Genomic DNA, 20156 nt, shown 5'->3' on the forward strand with positions numbered 1-20156 from the left:
TTTGCCCATGAATGAGTCAGTTTCCTAAAATACAGAGTTCTTTCCTAAGAAGACCTGCACTCTGCTTACATTTCTCACGACCACTAAAGAACAATTAGCATTAACTCTTTCCAGTCTTCTAGTTTCAAAAAACTCAACGGCCCGTACTAGAAGTGATAGGGATAAAGAGACCAAGTAGGTGAATATACAGTTAATCCCACTTGGGGATTGTAAGTAAGAAAAATATGGGAGACCCTTGTAAGTTAATGATTACTCAAGAAAGCAGGTGTTCTTAACCACAAAACCAAGCAGGCTTGCTTGGCAACAAAACCATGCAACAGAAGCAGGAGACATGCCCCCAAAGAACAAAACAACAGGGGCTTGAGACCCACATCCTGCCATTGAGTTCAGTAAGTTAATGATCCCTAGGACATGCTCTCTGCACACATAAAAAACAGTAACTTGTGGACCTAGCTTGACCACACAGGGAAAAGAAAAACCCATCAGGAGGAGCTGAGGATGGAAGCATGTCTACTCAATAAAGCCAAAGTTCTTCTCCATCTCCTCACTTTTCCTTTGATTATAAAACTGCAGCCCAGGAAGTTCTCTGTGCATGGCACCGCCTCACCCATCCTTGTAAGCCTCACAAGCATCCTATTCTTATCTCTTTTCCTCTCGCTGAATTCTTTCTGCACCGAGATATAAAGGACTGTGGTACCGAAGCTTTTTGGAGCCCTCTGAAACAACACAAAATGATTTTCGAAGCAAGATGTATTTCCAAACTATTCAAAGATTCAAAAATAGAAAAATGGGGGGCGTAAGTCAAGTTATAATCCGTATCTTTCTCTGTCCCTTTCTGGCTAACTGCTCACCCAATCTTTTTTTTTTTTCTGTCCTCCACAGTTAGACTACATTTCCCAGGCTTCTTGCAGTTGGATGCGGTTATCTGACAAAGTTTTGGTCAGTGGAATGTGGAAGAAAGTCACGTGTAACCAGTTCCTGGACTGCCCTCACGGCCAGACCTCCCACAAGTGATCCTCCGTGCTTTTTCCTTTTTGGCAACAGTCCTGGAAATGCCTAGTCGAAGACAGACCCCGCAAGGTGGAATGAACCTGGCTCCCTTTATCACCACCTGGAGAGCTACCTGCTGACCGGAAACACCTGTGTTGGACTTCATCTGCGCAATAAACTTCCATGTGTTAAGTCATTGTGATTAGGGTTTCATCTGCTAAGGCAGTGAATTCTCAATCAACATGGTGAGTGAACAGCATTACTTCACTTTTAATGTACTGGAGAGGAAGGGCACACGTTTGCTTTAATCTATTGATTGGGAATGTCGTTTATAGCAATGTGGTTAATATAATGAAATGCCAAATCAGCCCCAAATGTGGATGCCACATAGTATTATAAGATTGAATATATGATAGAAGTGACTTAGCACAGATTTATCAGTTAACAATAATTTCTCAGAATTTTAACAGCATGGTTCTATTATTTCAGTTTTTCTTTCATTCCCTTTTTCCTTCCTTACAGGTATTTCAAATTCAGTAGGTCCACAGCCAAAATCCAGTACCACCAGAAAATCCTGTTACCTCCAACTTTTAAATCTATCCTGAATCAAATTTTTTACTGCACCTGATTCTCTAGTCTGAATTACTATCATTCCTCTCCTGAACCTGTAATTTGTCTTCATGCTTCTATGTATTTTAAAATTGTAAAATACTTTAAACTATCTGTGTCTTTATACTTTTTACTATATAAAGAAGTATGAAATTGTACATAAACATGGAATTGTTTTAAGTGTTTACATTTGCTGGTCCTGAGCATGTCATATTTTGGCCACCTGATGTGAAGAACTGACTCACTGGAAAAGACCCTGATGCTGGGAAAGATCGAAGGCAGGAGAAGGGGACAACAGAGGATGAGATGGTTGGATGGCATCACTGATGCAATGGACATGAGTTTAAGTAAACTCTGGGAGTTGGTGATGGACAGGGAGGCCTGGCGTGCTGCAGTCCATGGGGTCACAAAGAGTTGGACACGAATGAGCAACTGAACTGAGCGTGTCAGCAGCCTCTTACTGCACACACCTGGGGTTCTGTCTAGTCATTGGTGTGTTCAGTCGTACACGGGTCAGGGGGCTGACAACCCTGGGAGTAGCCCCCATCAATGGGTGGGGGATAAATACTCCAGCTTTCCTCCCCTCCATTTCCCAGATATTTCAGCAGTACTGAGTTTGTAACCCAATGGGAACTTGCTCGCTGACCTTGAACTGGCCTTCTTACCTTCCCGGTTTGACTTTTCCACGTACCAACTGATGCTTTCTGATATCATCTATCAAATAAATTGGTATTACTGAGAACGCCACATCTGATGTGTGTGGATGGTACCCTGCTGTAGCTTTAATTTGCATTTCTCCAATTAGGCAGGGACATTTTGGTCATTTGAGTTTCCTCTTCTCTAATTGGCTTCCTTCTTTTTTGTGTCAGTATCGAAGACCTATAAACTCTGGATACTAAGAGTTTTCTGGTTATGTTCCTTGCAGAGAGTACCACTGTTTTCGTGTGGTTTGTAAGTCTTCCTCAGTATTGGTTCCTATTTTTCTGTGTGATCTGTCTTTTCCCTCTAGGAAGATTTTAGGACATTTCTTTTTACTTCTGATGGCCTGTATCCTAATTTTACTGCTAAACATAAAGGGCTCTATTTATTAAGTCATTTTTGTAATAAAAATAAGCACATAATACTTCAGAAAGTCTAATCACAACAGACATACCTAATGCAGAAAACCACACTCCAAACTGGTACTGTCAATAGCTTGCTGCATGCTTTCCCCCACACTTTAACATTTATTAGACATTTTGAGTTGATACATAAGTTGCTTCTTAGCAGTTTTTGGTATTTTTCAGTCATCCTTTTTTTACTGGTGCAGATGTTACATTTTATAGACATATTAAATAGTTCTTTATTAATCAACATTTGGGTTCTTTCCAAGTTTAAAACAAAATTTTGCAACAAATATTCTTGGACCCATCTCTTTGTTCAGGAATAAGTTTTAGAAGTGGAAGTTCTGGGTCCAAACCCAGAATATTTTGAATTTTAATTGATACTGCTAACTTACACGCTAAAAAGTTTGTACCAATTTATAAGGCAGAAAATGCTATTTTTTTATATTAGTAATCTAAATCTTTGCTAATAAGATGGGTAAAACATGGTTTATTTTTTATTTTTTAATTCTGTGATGTTTAGTTTCTAACTTACTAATTTTGGTTTCTAGCAATATTCATTCTCAATTTATTACCTTTTAAAATTCTAGCCATTATGTGTGATTTTAGATTATCCTTTCTTGTAAAGAGCAGCCAATTCTTGTTCTATCATTGTAACATCCTGTGAAATCTCACTGAAGGTCAGAAACAAAGTTTTTAAAGGTCTCAGACGTTTTCTTAACCATCAAAAGGTAGTCTTGTACCTGTTCATCACTATCCTTGTGGAATGGTCTGTGTGAACAGAATTTTTTTCAGTAGTGTGATCTATATGGAGTAATTCTTAGTCCCTCTTTTGATCTAATTTAATAACGGAATGCTAGTTTTTCTGTTTATTGTCCATTTCTGACCTTTGAACTTACCCCCTAGCTCTACAGGCTCTGGTTTCTTGCCACCAGGGGACTCTCCCACTTTGGGTTATCTTGATAGATATATTCTACCCTAGGTGGTGCTGGTAACCTATTCCTGCCCCTTAATGGAAATTCAGACAGTTATAGCAAGACATGTTTTACAAATGGTATCTGATATAGTCTAGTTAAGATTAATGGGGAATATACAACTATATAAAAAACAGATAACTCATGAGAACCTACTGTATAGCACAGGGAACTCTACTCAATGGTCTGTGGTGATCTAAGGTAAGGAAATCCAAAAAACAGGGGATATATGTATAGCTTATTCACTTTGTTCTACAGCAGAAACTAATACAACATTGTAAAATAGATCGGAAAACATTTTCACATTAATTGTTCTTTTCATATACTTCAAATTTGTACTTAATGCCTTTTTCCTCCTGGACATCCAAAGGAACACCTGGATATCTGTAAAAAAAAAAAAAGATGTATAATTAAATATTATGCAAATACATCACACATGCAATAGTAAGCAAAACTTCAAACTCTGTAGAGCGTTAGAAAATGAAACATTTAATTCTTCCTTTCCTTCTTACTCCGAATTCTTCTCCCCCAAACTAACCACTGTTAGCAGTTTGTCTTTATCTTTCCACTGTATTATCCAGCTAATGTGAAATTTCTTAAGGACGTTTTCTAAGTCTTAAACTTGGTATCAAATTTCTTGTGTGAGCAAAGGGAAAATAAAATTCAACCTTTAACTGTCAGAGTGGAACTGAAGTTATATGTGATGTATGGTAATTCTTGATTTCTGTTTAATTAGTAGACACGACACCGCTCTAATTCCCCACTGTGTGGCTTACTGCAAATCCTTTACTAGAATCACTGTTTATTTTTTCTGTGCCCTAACACTCACTTAGGTTGGTGTTCCCACCAGCTTCTAAGTCAAAACCCAGGCCCTCCTTTGGGTATATACTTAGAAGTGGGATTGCTGGATCATATGGTAGTTCTACTTTTAGTATTCTGAGGAGCCATATACTGTTTTTCACAGTGGCTGCACCATTTTACATTTCTATCAGTAGTGTGCAAGAGTCCTAATTTCTCCACATCCTTGCCAACACTCTCTCTCATTTTTCTGGTAAGTGAAGTCACTTAGCAAGTGAAGTCCGGTAAGGCTCTTGAAGAGATAATTGCACTTCCATGTTCACTACAGCCGAGATATGGAAACTATAGCGACAAATGAATATATAAAGAAAATATGTATACATAAAATAGACTATCATTCAACTTTCAAAAGAGAAGGACATCCTGCCATCTGTAACAACATGGATGAACTTGGAGGACAATATGCTAAGTGGAATAAGTCAGTCGCAGAAGGACAGTATTGCATGATTCTTCTTACATGAGAAGTCTACAATGGTCAAATTAATGGAAGCAAGAGAGTACAAGGGTGGTTCACAGGGGTTGGGGGAAGGAGGAAACAGGGAGTAGCTGTTCAAAGGGTATATACAATTTCAGCAGGATCAGTCAGTCCTGGAGATGTTCTGTGTGACACTGTGCCTATAGTTTACAATACTGTATTGTATTGATGAGGGTAAAGAAGGAGAGTGAAAAAGCCAGCTAAAAACTCAATATTAAAAAACTAAGATCATGGCATCTGGTCCTATTACATTATGGAAAACAGAAGGGGAAGAGGTGGAAGCTGTAATAGATTTCCCCTTTCTGGGCTCTAAAATCATTGTGGATGGTGACTGCAACAATGAAATTAAAGACGATTGCTTCTTGGCAGGAAAGCTATGATAAACCTAGACAGTGTGTTAAAAACCAAAGACATCACTTTGCCAACAAAGGTCTGTATAGTCAAGGCTATGGTCTTTCCCGGAGAAGGCAATGGCAACCCACTCCAGTACTCTTGCCTGGAAAATCCCATGGACGGAGGAGCCTGGTGGGCTGCAGTCCATGGGGTCACTAGGAATCAGACATGACTGAGCGACTTCACTTTCACTTTTCACTTTCATGCATTGGAGAAGGAAATGGCAGCCCACTCCAGTGTTCTTGCCTGGAGAATCCCAGGGACAGCGGAGCCTGGTGGGCTGCGGTCTATGGGGTCGTACAGAGTCGGACACGACTGAAGCGACTTAGCAGCAGCAGCAGCAGCAGCATGGTCTCTCCAGTAGACATGAATGGCTGTGAGAACTGGATCATAAAGAAGGCAGAGTGCTGAAGAATTGAGGCTTTCAAACTGTGGTCCTGGAGAAGACTCTTTATAGTCCTTTGGACAGCAAGGTGATCAAACCAGTAACAACATGGATGACCTTACAAACAGAATACTAAGTGAGAGACTTCATTTTATATGATTCTGTTAATATGAAATATCCAGAATAGGCATATCTATAGAGGTAGAAAACAGATTAGTGTTCCCTAGAGCCAAGATGGGAGGGGAATAAAGAGCAGCTGCTAATGTGCACAGGGATTTTTTAGGGGGGTGGTGAAAATGTTCTGAACTTGAGATTGTGGTGATAGCCACAAAACTCTGAATATACTAAAACCCATTGAATTTTATATTTCGAATGGATGAATGTTGAGATGTGTGAATCATTTCTCAGTAAAGATGTTCATATTTTTTTTTCTAAGAGTCAAAAAGCCAGCCCTGTATTTAAATTATAAAGGATTCTAAAGGGTCACAGCTTTGTAAGATGTCTGATTCAGAGCAACAGGGTTTAGAAAGGTATTTTAAAGGTATTTAATATGAAGCTGATTCACACAGTAATTTATTCTTTTTGTTAGTAGCAAAAAAAAGAAAGGTAAAAAAAGAGGGACAGCAGAGATCAGTATCCACAGAAGGTGAGAATCAGATCTAAGCAGCACAGGAGAAAATAAGCTGGGACAACGAAACACAGACAATTTTTAAAAACTGTATATACGGTGGTGGTTTAGTCATTAGTTGTATGCGAGTTGGATACACGCACTGTATCCACAGTACTGTATCTCCACGAACTGTAGCCTGCTAGGCTCCTCTACCCCGGGATTTCCCAGGCAAGAATACTGGAGTGGATAGCCATTTCCTTCTCCAGGGAATCTTGCCAACCCAGGGATCAAACCTGATCTCCTGTGCTGCAGGAAGATTCTTTACCGACTGAGCCACCAGGGAAGCCCCACGTGTATATATATGATTGAAATCAATAATGTGATTTTTCTAAGCAGTCACCTTTGGAGACCACATAAGCAAAAGGCTGTACTTTGGTTGTTTAGGAAATTTTTAGAGTTCTTAGAGTTTCCAGATTTTTTTAGAGCTAGTTAAGAGCCCAAGAAAATCAGTTACACCCTTCATTTGATTCAAGACCATTACCTATATTACTCTAAAAGAAAATGCAAGTGGCTCAGTCATGTCCAAAAATGCAACCCCATGGACTGTAGCCTGCCAGGTTCCTCTGTCCATGGAATTCTCCAGGCAAGAATACTGGAGTGGGTAGGCCTATCCCTTCTCCAGCGGATTTTCCCAACCCAGGAATTACACCGTGTCTCCTGCATTGCAGGCAGATTCTTCACCAGCTAAGTTACCAGGGAAGCCCCAATTCTAGAAAGTAATATACTTTACTCTAAAGCTTTATAGTAAATATATATAATATATTTTACCCTGCAAAAGTATGACTTAATTGAGACTGGCCCTCATCATCCATTTATACAGACTTTGCTCTGAATGTTGCTTTTAGGAGGAATTTCCAAAATCAAACTTACACTCAAAGACTGTTTTCAACTGAGAATGTCTGAAAGAATGTGTTAAGAGCTAGTCTAAAAGTGTTGGTATAATTAATCTTCTACTCTCCATAGCCAACAGCTGAAAAGTGCTTTTAAACTAAAATGTTTTCACAATCAGTTTCATGCTAAAAGCGTAAGTACAGAGTAAATCAAATGTAACCTCTTCTTCCACCTCCACCACTGCTAACTAAGTTCCTTCATCTTTCACCTGGACTACTGTAACGGGCTTCCCTCCTTCACTCCTGTCCCTCTTGCCCACTTCCCGTAACAGAACAGTTAAATTCAAAGTGAAAGCTGCGCAGTGTCTGACTCTTTGCCACCCCATGGACTATACAGTCCATGGAATTCTGCAGGCCAGAATACTGGAGTGAGTACCATTTCCTTCTCCAGGGGATCTTCCCAACCCAGGGATCAAACCCAGGTCTCCCCCATTGCAGGCGGACTCTTTACCAGCTGAGCCACAAGAGAAGCCCAAGAATACTGGAGTGGGTAGCCTACTCCTTCTCCAGAAGAACAGTATCATTCTCTATTCAGAACCCTCTAACCTCGCCCTTGGTCTGATTCCTTTCAGTCCCCTCCTCACTCACAATGTCCACAGTGGCTTTCAGGTTCAGGGAACATGCCAGGCTTGTTTCTGCCCTCAGGTCTCTTGCACTAGCTACTTCTGGTTTCTGGAATGCTCTTCTCAGGTCTTTGTGTGGCTGGCTTCTTGCTGTTTAGCTCTCAGTGTAGGTGTCATCGTTCAGAAAGGACTTCTCAGAAGTTCAGAATACACAGAATCTACCACATTGCAGTATTTCAATTCACCACACAGCAACTCTTTGGATGCTTATCTGTTACTCACCCTCCTCCTCCTCTGTTATGAAAAACGTGATCTGGAGCATAGTGATAGTAACATCACCTGTCTAGGTAAGCACTGTATCCCCTAAGGCAGAGGTTTGATCCCGAATAAGCAGAGATCTCACAGAACGAACTAAGGCCGACTCTCTAGATTTCAGCAAAATCATTAAAACCTGAACCTTCCCAAGTGTGTTAAAGCAGATACCCCAAATTCCTATAGCTTAAGTCTATAAAACACATTACTACCTTGAATTCTATCTGAAGACACATTCTCTTTTTTATAGTTCTTAAGCAGGAAAGCCAAAGGTGCGGGGAGCTGCCCGTGAGAACGGGGTCCTTTGTCCGAAGGACACAGCTCTGGGAGCTGCCTCAGTCCTTGAGGGTTTGCTTGCAAACATAGCTCTCTGTCCCGCCACCCCAGAGATTAGGCGCTTATTTACTGCAGGCACCTGAGTTCTGTGCAAACTTCTCACGCACAGAGAAATGTTATCTGGTAAGAAATAATAACAGGAGCCATTCCCATGCTCTCAAGATTTCTTGTGACTGTTTGTAAGATGTATAGGCTAACCAAGAAAAAATGTCAACTGTTTGTCTCTCTCACGCTTTTCTGTATAAATATGAGATGTTGAATAAAGTTGGTGTCAGACTGCGTCCCTTCGTGGTGACGTGTCTGAACCTCTCGACCCCATCTTTGTAGTCTCTTGCTTTAGTTTCTTTCTTAGCCCCGCCGTGCACGTTCTCGGGATCTGATCGACTTTGCCGGCTGGCCCCGGCACAAAGGTACTTCAGACTAATTGATAACATTTTACTTACTCTGGAAGAAGTTTATATTTTTCAAAATCAATTTCTGGGAAAAACGCATCACTTTCAAATTCTTGCATGATCCTTGTCACAAATAGTCTAACATGGCCTGGCTTGTTCATGGCTTCCTTTGAAATAGAACAAAAGGCATTAATTTCCTGATTTATCTGTGTCTAAAGCTATAGAAACTGTAATATTTTTAATTACCTCCAAAGTATGCTATAATTATCCTATTCTTCACTTTGGGTCCCTGCAAAAGTATGACTTAGCTGAGAATGGCCCTAATCATTTATCAATAGTTACAAGGGTGAATTCAAATATACTCTGGGCTCTAGTTTGCTTGCATAAACTCTTTTTGCATCTAAGCATTCAATTTGTCTTTTATCTTAGGTTGTTGTTTAAGAATTAAAACCCCCAAATTATCTACTTTCCCTCCATGGAAAAAACTTACATATATATATATATGTATGTATGTATGTATGTATATATGAATAAGATAGTAATTTCATGAAACTTTGACTAATGAAAATCCCAAGGGCATACTTAGTACCTTTACATAAAATTTAATAATGCTTCAATTTCTCAGCAGATAGTCACAATGCTAGTAGGTAACACATTCTGTCTGTTGTTGCCAATGATTGCATTTGGTCTTAATAGAGACAGTGCCACTGCCTAAAACACTGTTGCTAGTTTCTACAGAAAAAACTTCCCTAGAACAAATATCTTAAAATTCGAATACAAAGTCAGGAGTCAGTCCCAATCGCAGCTCTAATAAAGCAATAACTCTTGATTGTGAAATAGCTTACAGAGGTAAAAAAAAAAAAAAAACAACCCACGAAACCATATACATATAAATTCAAGTGTCTGTACTCCTTAAGATTCCACATAAAGGTCATAGAACAAATTTTACTTTTTATTGTCAATACTATGGCTTCCATTAAATCAGTTTTTTTCTTGCCCCAACCAAATCAATTCTTACTGTACCAAAAATTAGAAAAATTGAAGGGACTAATCACGGTAGCATTTGAAGATCTATATCAAAGTTAATGATATTTGTACAAGTGTATGTATGACTGAGTCCCTTCACTGCTTACCTGAAACTACTACAACGTTGTTAATTGGCTATACCCAATACAAAATAAAAAGCTTAAAGTTTGGAAAACAAGTAATAGTTAATGATATTTGGTCCACTGTTTCTGTACAGAGTCAGATGGTAAATATTTTAGGCTTTGTGGGCCATACAGTTTCATACCTTTGTAGCAAGCAGTCATAAACATTAATAAACCAATAGGCATGGCTATGTTCTAATAAAACTCTGTTTACAAAAACAGGCTGGTAGATTTGAATGTTCTACAAGTCATTATGATGTGAAGTAATCCCTAGTGAATTATCTACCTAGGGATTCTACTTCTTTATTTATATGCATTTAGATATATCAAATTGTATAAATGTATTTAAGTACTTATATCGTTTAGAATCGGAGAAGGCAATGGCATCCCACTCCAGTACTTTTGCCTAGAAAATCCCATGGGCAGAGGAGCCTAGTGGGCTGCAGTCCATGGGGTCGCTAGAGTCGGATATGACTGAGCGACTTCACTTTCACTTTCATGCATTGGAGAAGGAAGTGGCAACCCACTCCAGTGTTCTTGCCTGGAGAATCCCAGGGACGGGGGAGCCTGGTGGGCTGCCGTCTATGGGGTCGCACAGAGTTGGACACTACTGAAGCGACTTAGCAGCAGCAGCAGCAGCATCATTTACAATACATTTTCAAGTGACTGCAATATTGAATCATTCAAAATATGATAGACACTGAGGAAAAGACAGGATTTATTTTCTTAAAAAATTCATACTTGGCCAAAAAGACCAACGAAAAATGTCCATTTTCCGCCTATTACAAATGGAAGAAATAAAGGTTGTAGAAAGAGGAACACAAAAAACAAGAATTTTTATAATATATATATATATTATATATACCTCTTCTTTCTAAAATAATTTCAGTGTTCGTATATTACCACAAGCCACCAAAGAATAGGGGCTGACTTTTTTTCCTCCCCATAAATGTTCATCTTTCATCAATGTTATAAAATTCTATGTATTAACCTCAGCATTTTCTAAAGCTGGAGGTCTTCTGGTATCAAGCAAAAGGAATTATTTTCTATTTTACATACTGTCTTCCTTTATGATATGAAATCATGTAACACTTTCTCCTTATCCTCATTTTAAACGAAAACTGCTGAGGGAGTCTTCTGTTTTTAATTAGCTCATATCCATCTAGTCACTGTATATCAATGGACAGCCACAGCCTTTTCTCGGTAAGGAACATATTTATCCTGAAAAACAGATGATAACTCAGTGTATGCAGGGCACATACGGAAAAGTAAACAATGCAGTGCAAATACAATTCTCAGGAAGGGTTTAGAATGTTTTTAAAATTGGAAACGTCAACTATTTTGAAAGAGAGGATAAAAGAAAAACGAATTAAAAGAAATGAGGACAATCTCAGAGACCTCCAGGACAATATTAAACGCTACAACATTCAAATCATAGGGGTTCCAGAAGAAGAAGACAAAAGAAAGACCATGAGAAAATACTTGAGAGATAATAGTTGAAAACTTCCAAAATGGGAAGGAAATAATCACCCAAGTCCAAGAAACCCAGAGTCCCAAACAGGATAAACCCAAGAGAAACACCCAAGACACATATTAATCAAATTAACAAGATCAAACACAAAGAACAAATATCAAAAGCAGCAAGGGAAAAACAACAAATAACATACAAGGAATTCCCATAAGGATAACAGCTGATCTTTCAATAGAAACTCTTCAAGCCAGGAGGGAATGGCAAGACATACTTAAAATGATGAAAGAAAATAACCTACAGCCCAGATTATTGTACCCAGCAAGGATCTCATTCAAGTATGAAGGAGAAATCAAAGTTTTCAGACAAGCAAAGCTGAGAGAATTCTGCACCACCAAACCAGCTCTCAACAAATACTAAAGGATATTCTCTAGACAGGAAACACAAAATGGTGTATAAACTCGAACCCAAAACAATAAAGTAAATGGCAACGGGATCATACTTATTAGTAATTACCTTAAACGTAAATGGGTTGAATGCCCCAACCAAAAGACAAAGACTGGCTGAATGGATACAAAAACAAGACCCCTACATATGTTGTCTACAAGAGACCCACCTCAAAACAGGGACACATACAGACTGAAAGTGAAGGGCTGGAAAAAGATTTTCCATGCAAATTGGGACCAAAAGAAAGCAGGAGTCACAATACTCGTATCAGATAAATTAGACTTTAAAACAAAGGCTGTGAAAAGAGACAAAGAAGGTCACTACATAATGATCAAAGGATCAATCAAGAAGATATAACAATTATATAATATATATCCACCCAACATGGGAGCACCACAGTATGTAAGACAAATTCTAACAAGTATGAAAGGAGAAATTAACAATAACACAGTAATAGTGGGAGACTTTAATACCCCACTCACACTTATGGATAGATCAACTAAACAGAAAATTAACAAGGAAAAAATGTATCTATAAAGTTCACTAAAGCAAAGCACAGTAAAATGAGGTATGGCAATAAAAGGCGTTAAATTTATCAAAAAAAAAAAATAAATAAATAAAGTGCTGAAAAATTAAAAAAAAAAAAAAAAAGGAACAGAAGAAATAAAAAAAAAAATCCTACACAGTACTTTCATCACCCTAAAAATTCACTGGGCTTCACTTATCACTCCCTGCCCCCTACTGCTGGCAACCACTTTTTTTTTTTTTGGTCTCCATAGTTTTGCCTTTTCCAGAATATCATATGCTTGGAATCATACAGCATGTAGCTAAGATTGGCTTCTTTCACTAAGTATGCATTTAAGGCTCCTTCATGTCTATTCATGGCTTGATAGTTCCTTTCTTTTTAGAGATGAACAGTATACAAAAAAAAAAAAAAGAAAATAAATTGGTATAGACCTAAAAACTTATTTTAAAAGTTTCATTTAGTTTGTCTGATAGTGTTGAAAAATGAGTAATTCAAACTGACAGTATGTCTAACTTATAGAAATAACACGCTTTGCTCATGGCTTATTTTTTCAAAGTTCAGATGGCAGGGAAGCTGAAAGAGGGTAGACTATTTCTTTATATTCACAGATAATTTTTCTTACCTTATAAACAGAACTGCCTCCCACTATCCAAACCATGTCTACTTTATTTGTTAATTCTGGATCTTCAATAAGTTCTAAGGCATCATCCAGACTTTTGGCAAGAAAATGAGCTCCCTTTGGAGGTTCCCTGAGGTTAACAGAAAGAATTACACATAATATTTACAAACACCATTCATATTAGTAAAGTAATCTGACTAGGAAGCAGTAATAATAAAGTAAAAATCATCATAAACATAAGACCTTTCAATAAAAAGTATTTAGCATCAGTATGGCCCATGGCCAATAATTCAACCCTTATTTGTTTATGTACACTCCACAATGAATCAAAACCAAAACCACCTGTGATATCGCATGATATGTGTGTTAGAAAGATCAGAACGGTAGTCGTTTCTGGAGGGAAGGGGTAAAGATTCACCAGTAAGGGACTCGAGGCAGCTTTCTGGGAGTGACAGGAACGTTCTCTATCTTTGATATGGGTTACACAGGTGCATGTTGTTGCTGAGTTGCTAAGTCATGTCTGACTCTGCGACCTCATGGACTGCAGCACACGGTGCTTCCCTGTCTTCCACCATCTCCTGGAGTTGGCTCAAACTCATGTCCATTGAGTCAGTAATGCTATCTAACCATCTTATCCTCTGCTGCCCTCTTCTTTGGCCTTCAATCTTTCCCAGCATCAGAGGCATAGGTGCATACATTTGTTAAAATGTAGGAAATGTACACTTAAGACAAAAATGTACATTTTGTTGTACATAGTATTTATTTCAAAAGAAAAACAGTAAAGTAATATTAAACTCTAGTTTTCCAAATTTATTTATGTTGTAGCGTGTATCAGTAATTCATTCCTTTTATTGTGGAATAATATTCCATAGCATGGATATAGCACATTTTGTTGATCCATTCATCAGTTGATGGACATTTGGGATGTTTCCATTTTTTGGCTACTATGAATGATGCTGCTTTGAATATCTGTGTACAGGTTCTTATGTAATTATGCCTTCATTTCTCTTGGGTATATACCAAGGGGTGGGATTGCTGGGGCATATGATGATTCTGTGTTTAATGTTTTGAGAAAATGCCTGTTTTCCAAATGTGGCTGTGTAATATTTCTTTTAAAGCCACAATTGGATTGTCTAAAAAGCTTTGGAAAGGCATTTTTTTTCCTATACCTTATTAAGGAAACACTTACCCAAAATGACTAATATCTGGCAGCAAATTTTGGGGCTACTTTGAGGATTCAGTTTCTTTTTACCCTGGGGGTGGTGGTGGTAAGAAACTGAACCTATCTTAAAAGCTTACATGAATTAGATATTTACCTGTGTGAATCTCCCCACTGTTATTTAGGACCTAGCAGTGCCTGGCACACAGCAGGTGCTCAGGATATATGTGGAACTGACCACAAGTAGGGAAGCAGAAGGAAGGATAAAAAATAAAATGTTTCCCTAACTGGAATCCTTATTTCCCTGGTGTGCTTGGTAATAAAGATTTTAAATTTTCTCTTGGTTATAAAGATTTAAAATTTTCTCTCTGCCTTATAAAAAAAAAGTGAAAATACACCAACAAATGTTATTTATAAATACATAAGAAAAAACCAAATCCAATTATATACACCACAGGGGGTCATAAGGAAGAAATTGGAGATATTCTTCCCCAACTGAAAATCTCCCCCACTGAGATTTCTTTATGTTCGTTTTAGCTCAAGCTGGCCATAAATAAACTTAAATAGTATTCAAGAATATGTTATTAAAGAGTCTCTGGGAATGGCAATACAATCAGTGAATCGATTCTACCAAGTAAAGAGATAATCAGAATATCCTAGCAACCAGGACAGACCAGCATGAAGACTGGGGCAGATGGCAAGACATATTCCCCTACCCAAAGGCAATCAGTGCAAATATTCTGGTATACTTTCTTTCATGTTTTTAACCTATACCATACTAGGAGGGATTTGGGAGAAAATCTACACAAGCCTGAATCCCCTTAGGCTATAGTTGTGCAGTGTTTTTTTCCTTCCCATGGTCTTTGATATATTCACTTGGCTAGGCTACAGTACTCAGTTATTTAGACAGCAATCTAGGTGTTGCCATGAAGGTATTTTGTAGATGTGATTAAAGCTGATAATTAGATGACTTTAATCTGGGTGGACCTAATTCAAGGGGTTGAAAGGTCTTAAGAGCAGATCTGAGGCTTCCCTGAAGAAATTTCCCCAGTGGGCAGCAGCTTCAGCCCCTTCTAGAGTTCCTGCCTATCCTTCCTGATGGTCTGCCGTCTATGGGGTCGCACAGAGTCGGACACGACTGAAGCGACTTAGCAGCAGCAGCCAGCCCCCACAATGGTATAATTCCTTGCAATAAAAGTCTTTTACCTATCTATCTGCTACTGGTCTGATGCTCTGGTTGAACCCTAATAATACACATGGGAAAGGAATATTATGACCCTTGTTCTTAAGCAAGCAGTACCCTAGGATACTGCATTCTTTTTCTGCTTAGATTATTAGTTTAAGAGAGAATAATTACCATGCCAATTCCAAACTTCCTCTTAAGGTATAATTCAGGTGCTCCCCCACCCCCCAAATCCCTTGGGGTTCAGGAAGTTATCTTAGTGAGCTAGGACCAATGTAAACAGTAACAAAAAGAAACAAAATGGAAAGCCCCTGTAGAGTAAATGCCATGGAAGCCTTGGTGCGGGACAAAGCACTGGAGCTGACTTGATGAACAGCCTTAATGCTATTACTTGAACCACCTCTCCCTCCTCACCCTGCTGAGTCCCCAGGGCATTTCCAGGCATCCAGATCTATGTCACCTAATGTTAGACTGGTGAACAGAAAAATTCCTTGCACAGGTCAACAAAAGACACTCCTGAGAATCCCTGGGAAATGCTTCCATTTCAAAACTTTGAAATTTTTAACCTTCAGACTTTGGGTAAAGAGCCTAAGTACAAAATATTATTTGGGTGTTGTGGTAAACTAGAAATAACAGAGCACAAGATGAAATAACACAGCACAGTTTTTAGCTTATTCTAAAACTTACATCTTAGTGTATTTAGGGATAGGTACAGAGAAAGGATAACCACTTAATTTTGGTAAGTTCCAAAACATATGTATTTTGATTTTATGTGAAACTAGAGTTTCTTAAGTTACATTATATAACATATTTAAGTTTACTGAATAATGGTTCAAGGAAACTCGCAAATCTATTACCATAGTTAGATTTAATGTAACTTGTCAAGTGATGAAATCAATCCCTTGAGTAACAGAATAAGTTACTGTCATGAGGCATACATAACTTCTACTTCATTTTCTGTAATCACCTTTATGATATTAAGTAGTTTCATCCATAGTAATATTCATACTATTTCAGTCATATACTAACCCTCTACCATAAGAAATGGAACACGATTTTCTTGCCGTGAATTTGTTATAATACTTACTTGAGTTCTCTACTGAGAACTATATTAATTCTGTCCTTTAAAGGTCGATTCTTCTCTGGAATGGAGAACCAGGTCTTCCTACCCATAATCACCACATTCTGTTTACCTTTAAAATCACATGGAAAGAATAAATATATTTTGAGAGCATACATATATATTTTTATATACTTATACATACATGCATAGATAATGATGGTCATAGTGACACCTAGTGGATCTGCTTTAAAAATTAAAATTTAAAACAGCTTTACCAAAATTTATCATGTCATCCATTATCTAAGTCTAATAACTATTATTCCCTTTGCCTTTAGCCAATTTATAACCAATATATAGCTTTAACCAACTGTAACCATGTATATTATAGTAGTTAAAAGCAAAGATACTGGGATGAAGTGCTAAAAATGAATGCATTCTGTCATCTACTAAGCAAGTCATGTTTATTTCCTGTGCTTTATTTTCCTTACCTATAAAATGGAGATAACAATGGTTCCTACTTGTAGAGTTGTTATGGGTATTTAAGACTTATTTATTGTTATGGGTAATTAAGTTGTTAAGGGTATTTAAGGGCTTCCCTGGTGGCTCAGATGGTGAAGCGTCTGCCTACAATGCGGGAGACCTGGGTTTGATCCCTGGGTTGGGAAGATCCCCTGGAGAAGGAAATGGCAACCCACTCCAGTACTCTTGCCTGGAAAATCCTATGGATGGAGGAGCCTGGGAGGCTACAGTCCATGGTGTTGCAAAGAGTCGGACACGACTGAGTGACTTCACTTCACTTCACTTCTGGTGGCTCAGCTAGTAAAGAATCCGCATGCAATGTGGCAGACCTGGGTTCGATCCCTGGGTTGGGAAGATCCCCTGGAGAAGGGAATGGTACCCACTCCGGTATTCTGGCCTGGAGAATTCCATGGACTGTATAGTCCATGGGGTCACAAAGAATTGGACATGATTGAGCAACTTTCACATATATACATTATTTATATTTGCATACTTTATATATTTAAATTACAGTAATTTTTCTTAAAGATAGCTGCTTAATATTCCAAGCAATGAGCTTAAAAAACATTATCAATTGTGCCTCTAAGCTTCTCTTTCAACTATACTGCTTCTATAAAAACGTTACATATGTAGCTTCCAATTTGTTTAACTACTTAGGAGGGAAAAACCTTGGGAGTTGGCTATCTGGATCAAAGGAACATATACATTTCTATGATTCTTGACATGTTCTGAGAGACTATCAAAGGAGTGCATGTATCTGTTTTCTTAAAGAATCATCATTAGTTTGATTTTTTCAAAACAAAAACATAAAATTTACAAACTGCAAAAAATTTTATTTTCCTCCAAGAATAAACAATCCCCCCCTGTAATTCAGAGAATCCTTATACAATATGCACTATATTTTCAAGGACAGAACTTTATGTGTTCAATAAGGAGATTATCAACTATTAATGAAGCTAACAGGTGAGGAATTCTGATGAGGAAAATGGCACAGATCTGACCTAACAACTAAGGTAGAAATGATGAATGAAGGACGTAGGGAGACAGCCAAGACATCTTTGGTACCCTTTCATTCATTCATCCAAGAAATACTATATTTACTGAAAACAAGCAAACAGGCAGAGGATGCTCTTCTTATTAGCAGGCCATACTTAGGATTCTTGAGAGCATTCATGTCAATACTTTGCCTTAGAGCTCTTGCCATCTTGTCTCGACCAGTGATTCAAGGGCCAAATCCAAGGACCTTTTATCCCTGCCATTACAGTTATGCTGCATCTGCTCCTTTCCGATTTATGGTTCCCCTGTTTACTCTGCTTCTGCTCCTCCAAGGAACAAAGATACACTCTTCTTAGGCTTTAAATGGTCCTATCCCTCATGCCCATATTCTTTTCCCTGGTTATCCTCTTCTTGCCAGTGGTTCAATTCACCTCGTTCCCTGAGCCTGAAGTTGTCTGGAATATCCTACAAGCACTTCAAAATTGTCATCATTAGAGCTGCTCACTATTTCCCATGTCACTCAGACTATCAAACTGGAAATGAGAGTTCATCCTTGCCTTACCGCACCACCTTCAACTTTCGGATCTCCAAATCGAGCATCTTGTAACGGTTTTTTGCCCTTTGTCCTCTCCATTGCCATTCAGACATTATCATCTTACAGCAGCAGCGATTTCAAAAGCCGCTTCCGTTCTCCTTTGCGGGCTCTGACCTCCAAAGAAGCCTTTACCTAGCTTCCAATTTTGCCCAATACCTGAATTGTACGGAGCCTGGTGGGCTGCAGTCCATGGGGTCTCGAAGAGTCAGTCGGACATGACTGAGCGACTTCACTTTCATTTTTCACTTTCATGCACTGGAGAAGGAAATGGCAACCCACTCCAGTGTTCTTGCCTGAGAATCCCAGGGACGGGGGAGCCTGGTGGGCTGCGGTCTATGGGGTCGCACAGAGTCGGACACGACTGAAGCGACTTAGCAGCAGCAGCAGCAACGCGCCCACATAAAATTTCAAATAAACTTTTTTTTTAAGGAATGTTTAATGAGTCTTGGGAACTGTATACACATTGATGTTAAGACAAAAGGTCCAAGACTAACATGAGCAACTTTTCACTTAAGTAAAATTTGCACTGGTAAGCTTTGGCACCCCACTCCAGTACTGCTGCCTGGAAAATCCCATGGATGGAGGAGCCTGGTGGGCTGCAGTCCATGGGTCGCTAAGAGTCGGACACGACTGAGCGACTTCGATTTCACTTTTCACTTTCATGCATTGAAGAAGGAAATGGCAACCCACTCCAGTGTTCTTGCCTGGAGAATCCCAGGGACAGGGGAGCCTGGTGGGCTAACGTCTATGGGGTCACACAGAGTCGGACACGACTGAAGTGACTTAGCAGCAAGCTTCCTCGGGCAAGACCTTTCGCAAACTTGAAGCACTTAAAAATGCCACATTACCTTCTACTGAAGAGACTGTAGTCATTCTTTGGAAATACTGGAATTCATTCCTACAAGTTAAGAGAAACACGCAGTTCCTCAGAATGTGATCCCGTGGGCTTAAGCCCTAAAGCCCCGCGACAAACGGGGCGCTGGTTGCGGGGGGGGGAGGGTACTTCCAGGGCGGGGTAGGAGCCGGGCAGCTAGAGCAGGACGTAAATCAATAACCTGCCGCCAGGCTCCGGACGCAGAATGAAGCCCAAGCCTAGCTCTTGCCAGCTCAGGTCACGAGACCGACCCCTCCTTTTCCCAGCGTCGGCCGACGCGGCCCAGGTATCCCAATCAAGGGCCGTTGGCGCCAGCTCCCATTCTCGACACCCCACCCCCCACCCCCCGCCCCGGGCTCAGCAGATACCTGAGCGGTGGCCAGGGCAGGTTCCCGTTCTTGCCGATGCCCATGTTCTGGGACACAGCAACGATGCAGTTTAGTGGACGAACCATGACAGCGGCAGGAAAACACTTTCTAGCTAGCTGTGGACCCCGACCCCGGCACGGTCCGGCAGCTTGGCGCGAAATCTTGGGCGCCCCGCCCCTCCAGCCCTATTTGTGTAGGCAAGACCGCGCCCCCGCCCCGCCTCCCGCCCCGGCGCACCGCC

The 20156-nt window shown here is 39.5% G+C and overlaps 1 protein-coding gene and 1 long non-coding RNA gene across 3 annotated transcripts in view; one reads left to right on the plus strand and one right to left on the minus strand.

Moving 5' to 3' along the window:
- Positions 1-2765, plus strand: part of LOC133251628 (uncharacterized) — a 39638-nt gene extending 36873 nt beyond the window's left edge. The window contains exon 3 of the long non-coding RNA XR_009737708.1: positions 883-2765. This is a non-coding gene — a long non-coding RNA (uncharacterized LOC133251628). The remainder of the gene's footprint in view (positions 1-882) is intronic.
- Positions 2766-2781: 16 nt separating this feature from the next.
- On the minus strand, positions 2782-20105 carry DHFR (dihydrofolate reductase). 2 transcript variants are annotated; one of them, XM_061424305.1, is made up of 6 exons: positions 19916-20105; positions 19522-19571; positions 16588-16693; positions 13162-13288; positions 9002-9117; positions 2782-4060 (listed from the first exon to the last, which is right to left on the minus strand). In XM_061424305.1, the coding sequence occupies exons 1-6, from the start codon at positions 19999-20001 to the stop codon at positions 3982-3984; spliced, it is 564 nt and encodes a 187-aa protein (XP_061280289.1). In that variant the 5' UTR covers positions 20002-20105; the 3' UTR covers positions 2782-3981. The 2 variants fall into 2 exon arrangements, with proteins under 2 accessions (XP_061280289.1, XP_061280288.1); XM_061424304.1 differs by lacking the exon at positions 2782-4060 and adding an exon at positions 5675-5849.
- Between the last annotated feature and the right edge of the window lie 51 nt (positions 20106-20156).

Source organism: Bos javanicus, chromosome 7, assembly GCF_032452875.1.
Source record: "Bos javanicus breed banteng chromosome 7, ARS-OSU_banteng_1.0, whole genome shotgun sequence".
Lineage (NCBI taxonomy): Eukaryota > Metazoa > Chordata > Mammalia > Artiodactyla > Bovidae > Bos > Bos javanicus.